Here is a 12,146-nt window from a genome sequence, read left to right on the forward strand (position 1 = left end):
TTTATTTATCGCATGGTTTCGCAAGTAAAATGAATCGGTCCAAGAATAGTTCCTAGAGGAACGCCGTAAACAATTCCAAAGATAACCATATAAGGTCTTTAGTGATATCTAAAATTACATACAAAATTAAATTATTGATTTATTATGGTAACTTACCAGTATCAAACCTCGGTCTACTTGGCAGTCTGCTCGGTAGATCCTGATTCTCGACGTGATCAAACGTCCTGAAGCCCAGCGCGAATTCCGCGTAAGGACTTATCTCGAACATTTCTGCTGGAACAAGTGTTCCGTTTACTTTTTATTACGGATAGAAACATTCTTTCGAAGTATTTTTCATAACGTTTAATATGTTTTGGATTACTTCCCTGATATTATTTAAAGAGCTTATTTTAGGCTTATTAATTTCATTATTCTGGTTGGTTCATGGCATTGATCGTTATTTGTGAGTTCTGCGGTATACGATCTTCCAAAAAATTTAAAATTGCATATAATCTAAGTCAGTAGAAGACATAGTTTACAGATTTTTAACCGACTCCTCAAAACGGAGGTGATTCTCGATTCAGATATTTATGTTTTTGTTCATCCCCTAAGTTCTATGATTTAATTTGATTTTGATCGGCATTATTGCTGATTTTACAGATTAATGATGACATTAAACCTTACCATTCTTCCCAGCCTTCCTATTGTGTACCGGCGAGGTGTATATCCTCGGCGCATGCGCGTACCGTTCCTTATGTTCCGACTGGGACGCCACACTCTCGTTACGGGATTTCACTTCATCAGCGATAGAGTGGCGGTATTGAGATGTAAAGTTTTGTCTGTTAGATACAAGAACATTAATATTTGAATAGTACCTTGTTATCTTCAGGGTAGACTTGGACAGTTTTAAAATTAAAAATGTTACCGGGAGTAACAGCCCTTTTGATACTAGTAGGTTTTTCCAGAGATCAATTTATTGAGGTAAAGGCATAAACATATTTTTGATCGTTCACTTATGATTTGATTGTATCGCAATTTCACCAAATAAGGTAATATCTGATTTCCTCAATCACATCAATCGGGATTAATCAACCTTAACTTAGTTTAAAGAACGTTTGAAAGGAACACATAAAGTGAAAGTAGGTACCTAATTTTTGCACGTGTTTCGAACTATCGATATCAAAAGAAAACCCGTCATTTATTAATTCTTTTAAACTTAGTTTTGCTGACAATGAAACCAGCCCTGAATATTGTATCATCCAAATATTCTCATTAAGTATTTTCATTTGGTCAGCAATCGAATGACAGGACACAACGGGTTATGTCGGGTCAGATAATAGACACATTATTAATAACTGTTGTTTCAACTACGAAGCAAACACAAATTGGATTGTTTGATAGTAATTATTGAATGTAATATTTGTTGGTTTTGTGGCTTTGTTTATTATGCAATACCACTAGCTTTTATTTCCAAATGACAATTTAAAATTTTGAAAAATTGGTTTTTTAGAGCGCGATTCAGAAGACCGAACTCTCTAACTTCTTTAGCAAATTGGATTGTTTGATAGTAATTATTGAATGTAATATTTGTTGGTTTTGTGGCTTTGTTTATTATGCAATACCACTAGCTTTTATTTCCAAATGACAATTTAAAATTTTGAAAAATTGGTTTTTTAGAGCGCGATTCAGAAGACCGAACTCTCTAACTTCTTTAGGCTGTGCCCTATCGGGACCAAATAGTTTCTATGTTAAAGAATTTACAACTATTTGTATATGTATCTGGAATGCTAATAAAGAAGTTGGGTACCTAGACTACCTAGTTAATGGAACGCGATGCAAAAATAACAAAGCAAGAACAGTTCTGACTATACAAGATTTCAAACTCTTAAACTTATAACTCACCTGTGTCTTCTAAACAGTATGCAGAAGAAGGCCATAAGACATATGACCAGTAGAATAGAACTGCAAACGATGACCAACATGTTCAGATCGAACAACTCTGATGGTGGGCCGATTTCCTCTGCAACAAAAATAATGTTTTATACCACTGCGCAGCTTAAATCCGATATTTATGGTTGCCCTGGTAACTGGATTGAGGAGGTCAGGTAGACAGGCGCTCCATGTAAGAACACTGGAACTAGGCTGCATATGGTTCGACGGGGTCCTCAATATGGTTGGGAAAAGTAAGTGCCTTTAGCTTTTTGATTGATGATGATGGGTGAATATGGCCTGAATATGTTTAAAAAAATTGGACTTCAGATGTTTCAAATTAAAAATTAACGCCCCTTCAGAAATAAAAATGAGAATAATGCGATAATAATGTATGAATATTTAAAAAAGGTTAACATAATGTAATGATAGCTGTTGTTGAAAATAAAATAAAACATAAAACTAAGGTATGTAACTGTAGTTTCTAAACAGTGTTAATAATAACTAGGTATGTAACTGTAATTTCTAACAGCCTTTCAGTAATATCCAAAGATAGGTATCTAGTACACTGCCTAAATCCACAAACATAAACCTAGCCTTTATCAACCATCAATTAATCACCGTCAAAGGGAACATAGATTTCAAATCAGTAGCTAATGTTACACACATAGGTTAAACCTGATTACCCGGTTCGTACAAATTTCAGGCTGCCTAAAACTAGGTTATTGGGTGCCCGAGTTGTACCCACAGAGTAAAGAAAGATGAGTGGATATGCCATAATACAGGTAGGTCAGGCGCCTTTTAGGTCGAATACCTCCGGTTGGCATGACCGAAAAGAGTGGACTAAAGATGCGTTCGGGTTTTTTGAGACAACTGTCAACGATTTTTGGTATTACAAATCATTCTCGGGTCCGAAAAAAGGCGATTAGGTAAAATAGATGTGATGGGCATGACCAAAACGATCAATTACGAGTGAACTAACGAACCTCTGTCATCTGTCAACGATTATTGGTATTATAAAAAATCGGATCCAAAAACGGCGTGCAAGGGCGAAGACAGTAACGTTCCTCGTCTCCCGATCACCCGCATTTTGACGCACTACTTTCTTAGGAGGTTTTACGTTATGGCACCTCCGCTATTCATTTTATTCTCTGTGGTTGGATGGCTCTAGTTAGCCACATCCGTCGAGACTGGGTGGTATCAAGTTTCGCAGAATAATTTCTAGGTTCAAATGTAGTTTTGGGGCTTCGGGGTTTGCGTATATGAGTATGTGTACGCTGGTTTATTTGCATTACTTGCTAGGCTATTGAAACAGTTTTTTTTTATAGAAGATCTTCTCGGCTCGATCTCTGCTGAGTCACACTGAACACTCTTGAGTTAACGTATACAATGACAATGTACTGGTATATTCATACACATATTAGCGGTCGGTCTTGACTTCGAACGCGTAGAAATTTTACAAATGATATACTAAAATCTTCCTCGAGAACCACGCTATCGAGTGGTGATAACGGCTGGAAAATCGGTGGAGTAGCTTTTGAGTTCATCACGAACAGGAAGACAGAAGCGGCGGGGTACTTTGTTTTATAATATGTATAGAAATGATTGAAGTACGTATCAACAGCTTTCGTGAGATAAAACATACATGAGATAAGGGAATACATGAAATACCATGCCAAAACAGATTCAATATTGAGCATACCGTGTTAGTTTGTGATCTGTTTAATCTTTTTAAATTCTTAAACCAATAAAACTAGAACATTTTAAACAAATAATGAAATAACATTACACAAATTCAATATCCTCACACACAAAAGACTTTGCTTCTCCGCAATGCTGAATACAGTTCCACGAAATACATACATAGGCACGCAGGATATACTCAATGGCTTACACTGTGAATATACCTGAAACTTAGGAATATAGGAGAACCAGAAACACAGAGATATAATATATAGCAACCATCAATTCATACAGGATAACATACAGCAAGATTGGTAGCCGACTTAGAGTGGTTAGCCAACTGGAACCGCTGGGAGTGAGATTGTAGCTCACAAAAAGCAAGGAAAAACGTTTGCCAATTCACAAACGGAACGAAGCAGATAGTGATAGGTAACCCTATCAAGCGTTTTCGATCACATAATTAAAAACATGAAAAATACAAGCATACACTTGACGTATGCATGCGAGTCCAATACAGTGTCTCTTGAAGATACTTTTAAGTACTTATATCTTGGATATCAATGGCCAAATAAAAGGTGAAGGAAAACATATTGAGGAAAATTTTATTATAAAGTCTGAAATCCCCAACCCGCATTGAGCAAGCGTGGTGATATGCCTACCGCTCAATCCTTCTCTGTGTAAGAGGAGTGGGACGGTAAAGGTATTAGTAGTATAGTATTAGGCTTATCTGGTTGTTTGAATGCTCTAAGTAGCCGTATATCAATGATGTTTAGGTATCTTTGAGATGTATGTTTGTGTTACAGTATATGGAATCCTAATTTGTGTTGTAATTTGTACTCTGAGCTAGTATCAACTAGTATGGTTGAAAACGAATTGATGAAGCAAGCTTCTTCTTTCTTTTATATGCGAGTGAAAATGTGATATGAAGTGGTAAATATTCAGTATGATATTCCAATTCAGGTTTTTAGATTTTCGATTTCACTGCCTATCTGGTAAATTATTTATCCAAAATAACCGATTAATATTCTGGCTTTAGCCAAACACATCTCATAAATCTGCAATTTCTCAAAAGTAATTTTTCTCTTATCTCAATCATTCAATTCAAAAATATTACGACTTCATGAGCTCCAAACATTCAAAAACTACGTTAAAAATAAACAAAAGCAAAATACTTCAATAAACCTATAAAATAGCTTATACAACAAAGCTTTATAAACCACAATAGAGAACCAAAGCTTTTATAATAAAAACACAGCGAAGACCCATAAAACCTTCCTAAAATATACTCCAATAGAAATTGACATCACAGGCAGTAAGAGCAGTTAACCAACCGGAGCCGCCGTGAGTACAAAACTCTGTGTAAAAAAGTCTGCTTATTTATGCGCTGAGGGCAACGCAACAAATAGTGATAGCTCACTTATGCATTTTTGATCACATCGTTACGCACACGAAAAAAATGATAAAAACATAAGCAGAAGCTTGACGCTCACAGGTACTCTGAATTTGTATTTAAATGAGCAAGCGTGGTGATTAAAGCTCAATCCACATGTAATTTTAAACAATGACATGTTTTACCCTGGAAATTCGGCATGCATTGTACCTGAAGGTCTTTATTGCTTCCACAGTTTCAAAAGATTTTTAGACAGAGTGGGTTATACGTGTCATCTTTGATATTATATACGAGTAAATACGATCGGTGGTGTCTGACATTAAGTAGGTACGCCTTCTCCGGTTGGTTCAATGCTCCATGTACAGGCCTAAACGGGCCCTCAGTAATCAGCTTTACGAGCAAATTTTGACGAAATAATTTGTGGTTGGAGCGTCAAAACATTTTGCGAAGTAAACGGGAGTGCCTTGAGTAAAGGCTTGAGTTTAGAAAGGTCGATTAGCGGTTTTAGAATATAATACATCTTTCCGTGGCCCTAAAAATAGTTATTTGTTATACAAGAGTGCAAAGTTGATTTTTAACCGCGTGCTCAATTTTGATGACCGAGCAAGCGAAGGATTCTAAAATTGAAACACGAGCGTAGCGAGTGTTTCAATAATTAGAATCCTGAGCGATAGCGAGGGAATCAAAAGAGCACAAGGTGAAAAATCTTTGCACTCGAGTGCAACACGTAACTTTTCATCCCACCTCTTCGAGGAAATTTCTAAAACAAAATGGCGCGCACATATGAGTGTCAAATTAAAAAGATGTACCTATTAAAGTTCATTTATTTGAAAACTCAGTTTAAAAATGAAACGAGGTTAAAAATGTATGTAAAAACAATAATAAAAAATACTTAATTAATTGAATAATTATTTTAGGCAGTATTTTATTTGTTTCATATGTATTTGTATGAAAAGTCTTATCAAGATTGTCACAAATGGAGTATTGCACACGATGTTCTAAATTCAAATCACTTTGCCGCTCTAGAGGATAAAAACGACTTTTGCGCTCAGATATCAAAGGGCAAAACTACTCTTTCCGAGATGGTGGGATGAAAAAGTATTTTTTACTTCCGTATTTTTTTTTGTTTCTTTCACATTACAAATCGTATAAGTTAAAACTAGGCACACAATTGGACCTCTGGGGTCTGTCTTAGCATGCAATAAGTAGCCTGTATCTAGATCCGAAGGACCACGAAAATGCAATAAGCTCGCTTTCGTATTTATGAATTGGCTAAATAGATTCTCCAGAAGAAAAAAGATATATTTACTTCTTTCGGATTAAGTTTGTGATCTGTTATCTTGAATAAGAAGCGATTAATGAGGTTTCAATGCACCTAAGAAGGCGCCATTTTGCTTTGCATTTTTCATGTAGTTATTTGTTCAACTGTATCTTATATTTTCGGTACCAATAATTTTTCACACATAAACAATATACCCAAAATAACCACACATTTACAAACTAAAAACAAAATAAAAAGTATTTTTAAATCCATGGATCACCATTACATTTGCAAATTAGTGGTGACAAAAATGAAACCTATGAATACACAAAACAAAATGATATAAAAAATAAACATCAAAAACCAACTTCACAGTAACATATGAATAAAAATCAACAATTTCACACTGAAAAAATACAGCGTTAAAAATATCGTTACCGGTTGTCATACGTTATTAAAAACACAGTTACAATCATATGTGGTGTAAATTATGTTTTACTAGCCGTTTTCCCGCGGTTTCACCCGCGTCCCGTGGTAACTACTGCCCGTACCGAGATAAAATATAGCCTATGTTACTCCTGGATAATGTAGCTTTCGAATGCTGAAAGAATTTTTAAAAACGGTCCAGTAGTTTTTGAGCCTATTCATTACAACCAAACAAACAAACAAAGTTTTCCTCTTTATAATATTAGTATAGATATAGACTACGGAAACATATCGAAGGGAAAAACTAGGTTACGTCGAATATAGGGGTCAATGTTTCAACATTGATTTTCAGTTTTCAGTCTGAAATAACGTGCTTTGTGAAATTTTAGCTTTCAAACAATACTATTGTATTTTAAAGTGAATGAGTTTGAAGATTGCATAATGAGGTTTTAATGAATATTTGTAAGTAGGACATCTACTCTTTCGGCAAAAAAACTTTTCAATATATTCTTAAACTTACAAAAGACATAGGTACCTGGGTCATATTCAAAAAAATTGTATATTAAAACGTCCAACAGAGTTATTCTTTTTTAAAGAATAGCTACTAGCTAATTACTCTTAAAACAGAATAAACATTTATTTCAGCATTATGAAAAACAAAAATAACGCCCCATAATCCTCAATGAATGATTAATTTTAAAAGAAAACTACAACGTAGAACATTTGTTTTCATATTTTATAAGCAATGCGTGTCCACATTCTTGGCGCGACATTTAGAAAACATTTTATTATTCAATATTAGTATTTTAACTGACAAATAATTGATTTCTTAGAAGAGCATTGTGGAACCTGAAGGAATTTGCTAAAATTATCATGAAATATAACACGCAGAATTCAGGAATAATTAATTAAAGCAAGTCTTGATTTCACTTCATTTCTGTTATTCCTGTCTGTTACATTAGTAATTTTAATAATTTTTGTAGTAGTTATCAAAATTATTTTACCTAAAACATTAGCAACTGAACTGTCAAAAGAATCGACGAATCAAAAATGTTCGGTAATTTTGTTAAGCGCAACAAGCACGAAATATTGTGGTGCAGTGATTATTCGACAATTAAAAGTTACTTATTACTGTGAGACTTTTAAAGTATCGGTAAGTACTTTTACTGTTTTATAACTCAGCTTAGAATAAATGTATATTGACACTATCACTGTACTATACAAGTTTCGTATAAAGTAAAATTAGCATTGAAAAGAGATTTTTTAGATTAGACACAAGCAATTTATTCATATCGGTTATCATATCGATTACTTATTTCTGTGACGTAACAGATATGAACGGTTAAGGTTTGTTCACAGTGTACGTACCGAGATAAAAACGTATTTAATCAAACCTACCACTTTTCTTTTTATTTTATAATTTTATAAAGGTATCTTTACGAAAAGTCGACATGAACAGAGTAAATAAAAATAAATCCACTAATAAAATATAAAACTCGAAAATGTTTTCTATCGATATACATTTTTACAATCGATATTTGCAGGTAACATCATGTATTATAATGGGATAAGTTTGGGATAGTTACCTACCTACGAATGGCTTTAGTTCGGGTATAAGAATTGCTGTGGGGTTTGTTTTAGAATATTTAATATTTATGTATTAAGGTTTTCTTTTCTTCACAGGCAATATGCCACTAACACTAGGTGGACGACAGCGAAATTATAGAGAACAATTCGAATACTACTATCTACTTATTTTCTTTTAAAAGTGCGTCGTTATATACTGACCCTAATAATTCGTCTCTGTTACTTTTCCGTTATAACAATATAGCTTTCCTATCTGTTTCATATCTGTTTTTTACAATTTTTTTGAAAACGACCCACCTACCTAAATATGTGTAAGAATTAGATACCACAATAGTATCATAAAAGCGAAGGTTATTGGATATGTATTTGTTTGTTACATTTTCAGCCGTAACAGCAGAAACGAACTGTGATGAAACTTCGCAGTCATATAGTTTATAGACCAGAATAATATAGATACAGACTATTTAATCAGAAAGTAAGTAGGTAGTTAACACAGAAAGCTAGTAAGCTTTCTATACAATTTTAATAACCAGATAGAAGATAAAAGTTACCCTCATCAAATATTAAAAATACGACATTTTATAAGGCTTCGGGCGCATTTTAATTTCAATTAGGTACAACATTTTAACAACATACTGCAAACAATATGTGACAAAGTTTAATTAAAACGTGGCATTGTTTTAATTTGGAGTTGATAAAATCTATTCCATACCTGCATGAATTCCTGTCATTGCTATTTACAAACTTTAATTTGTAGGTTAACATGGCTTTATAAAATTCTGGTTTAGACGATTTTGTTACTGTCATTTTTATGATATAAAAAAAATGTTGATCATATTATAATCTAACACAAAATGAAAAAATGATTATATCTTGCACAAAATATTAACATCACAACCTAAATAAATACAAAATATGAAAATTCTCTGCTTAGAGAGGTACAAAATTATTTTCAAAACACTTGGATGAATTTGACACTTGGACAACTGGTAATAAACTACAAAAACTGACAACCTTTTCTTTAAAAATAACAGGAACCAACGTTCAAAAATCACATCTATTTCCATAGGTATTCTCGCCATGTACCTAATGACCATTTTAACATAGACAGGACAAGCGAGGTGCGCTAGGCGTGTAATAATATGCTACACGCACTTTCTTTTATTCGGAAATTAGATGCTATTAGTTTATATTACACTGCATTGAGCAAGCGTGGTGATTAATGCTCAATCCTTCTCCATGTGAGAGGAGGCCTGTGCCCAGCAGTGGGACGATAAAAAAAAAAGGCTGTAACAGTAACAGTAACACCAAATTCTTGGCGCAAACTATACATAAATTGGTAAATATGTACCATTTCTCTTCACAAGATAATTTCCGCTCCGCTTAGGACTAAAACTTCTGCCTTATTTGTGTTCAATGACACAATTTCATCTCAAGCCTGTCACGGCTGATAAGGCAACTTTTGATGGCAACATCAAACTTTCGTCATTTGTTCACAATTATGTCTTGACAAACTATAAGGAGTTAGTGAGGTTTCGCGCAATTGTTTTAGAAGCTTCTAAGTTGCTAATGATTTATGGGCGAGTAAGGGTTTTTGAGTGTTGTGAAGGTTTTGCTATAATTTGTCTTATGTAAAATGATCTCATAACGCTAAAATTATATAAGAGGAATTTTGAGAATGTGTATCTTTGTTTGTTACTTCTTGAATGTGACTTCAACAATGTGAAAGGATTTTGATGAAACTTGGCTAGGCTAGTTTTTATTTATCCGGGTGCAAAAAGTAGTTCTTTCAGGAAGCAGGTGAAACCGCTGTTGGAAGCTCGTAATTATTATACATAGCAACACGGATTTTTTTTACTACACTGACAAAAAATAAATTAAACTTAGTTATCGAAAAGCGTATTATATTATAAGTAATTGGTATTTCAAATACCTCCTGAAACCGTAGAACATTTATGCTTACGACATCATATTAAATGTTAAGTTAGATCTAATTTCCTGTCTCCCAGTGTTCGTGGAATCGTTTAGTTGGCTGACTAAAATTGCCTTGTCATATATTATCCTATACTACGTCATCTTATTATAAAACCATTTAAACTTAATACTAACAACAGCAACATACGAGAACTATTACCGATCAATTTAACTTCCCACAAAAATAAAGCCTTAGGTATAACATCACAAACTTTTGTAGCAAGAAACTCGCTTCAATACACCCAATGTGATACAACCCTATAGTTCCGTAGTTCCATAGGGAACAAAATTACCAGCGGAGATGTCATAATACAAAATCTCATAAGCAAGTAGCGAGCCAAAATGCGGGTGTTAAGGGGACGAGGAACGATACCAGCTCCACCCTTGCATGTCTTCATTGAACCCGTCCATTATTTTCAAAATAAAATCACCAATCAATCAAGACTATTCTTTGCCTTTTTTTTAATTTGACAAGGAATCCGAACGCCTTGTTAGTTCTATTAACTGATCATACCTAACATATAGTTATCGGCACGAATCTTGAGCTTTGACCTACATCTGCGCAGAAGTGATTTATTAGCAAAGAACCAAACCCGAGTTGCGGCTATGACGCGATGCACTGCGGGCCAATCCCCCCCGCTCCTTACTTCATACCACAAAAGGGACCCAATAAATTACTTCTGCCCAGGTGAAGGTCAGAGCTCAAGATTCGTGCCGATAACTATACGTAGCTTGACCTACAAGAAGGCGCCTGACCTACCTTCCTTATCGCATCTCCGCTATCTTTCCTCTCTTCGTGGTAACAACCCTACAGTTTCCTTGTTCTATAAGCCGGTGATCGATCACTGCTTACAAACTATTTACATTAAGCCAATAAGCGAGATGTAAGCTGACCGCTTTTCCTTACAAACTTTGATATAATTCATTTAGGCAACTTGGTAATGTTATCATGCTCGTTATATTACGTAACGAGTCCTTGCACAAGACAAGACTCAAGTCTTGTCTTGTTGTTAGAAGGGCCAAGAATATTGTAAGAGCTAATTGATAATCGATTTTGCTGATAGCTTTTAAATCAGCTACTCAGAGACTTTGTATATTTCATTACTCTGTTCAGCCCGCGTTTTCGCCTGCCTTTTAATGGACCACTTTTTGCACATGCATAAAAAGTAGCCTGTACATTAATCTTATACTTAATCTACATTATTGCCAAGTTCTTTAACCCATTACATAGTTTCTGCATGAAACAGTAACAAACATAGGTACACACATTTACAAAAAGCTATAACGTACTTTATTATTGTAATCAATACTCTTATAAACTAATATTCTATACTCTGCTTTCTAACTTACTTAATAAGGCCGTAATCTAGCGATTACAAAGACAATCACTTAGCGATCGATTCTTGTATAAAGGGAAATTAGATTTCCCCATTAAGAAATTAATCACTAATCCCATTTCATCCCGCTTAGTGAACAGTTTTTCTCTTGATTTTATTACCATAAAGATTTTACTCACCCTGATTGGTTGTTTACAGATTGAAAACAGCTACACCTACCACTACTTGAGCCCCCCCTTCAAGCAACAGACGTTACCAAGCTCCAGTTTCGAAAAGTCACAGTTATATCTTTGAACTAGTTTCGCTAGAAATTAATATTAATGGAGTTCTAGTCACTTTCAACGTTGTCTAAGTTTAGACCTTAATGTGTCTAGGTAGACTGAACTTTGTCCTAGACACAGGTGGAGCTTTCGACTAGTTATTTTGTGGATCAAGTTTTGAAAGAGCTCTATTTGATGTATAAGTTAAATCTAGCATGGGTTTTGTGGAATTTTAGTTCATATTTATATGTAAGTAAATATTGTTGGTATATTTTTGGGGCTTTATTTACTAAAGTAATTTATGACAAACTGTAAGGCAG

The 12,146-nt window shown here is 34.4% G+C and overlaps 1 protein-coding gene across 1 annotated transcript in view; it reads right to left on the bottom strand.

The window, feature by feature from the left end:
- The window catches only part of LOC110378787 (cell adhesion molecule Dscam2), a 95,982-nt gene that overhangs the window by 9,098 nt on the left and 74,738 nt on the right, over positions 1-12,146 (bottom strand). The window contains exons 28-30 of the mRNA XM_064041237.1: positions 1,882-1,999; positions 664-818; positions 157-270 (exon numbers count right to left, since the gene is read on the bottom strand). Of these exons, the coding sequence (XP_063897307.1) occupies positions 157-270; positions 664-818; positions 1,882-1,999 (387 nt within the window). The remainder of the gene's footprint in view (positions 1-156; positions 271-663; positions 819-1,881; positions 2,000-12,146) is intronic.

Source organism: Helicoverpa armigera, chromosome 24 (assembly GCF_030705265.1).
Source record: "Helicoverpa armigera isolate CAAS_96S chromosome 24, ASM3070526v1, whole genome shotgun sequence".
Taxonomy (NCBI): Eukaryota; Metazoa; Arthropoda; class Insecta; order Lepidoptera; family Noctuidae; genus Helicoverpa; species Helicoverpa armigera.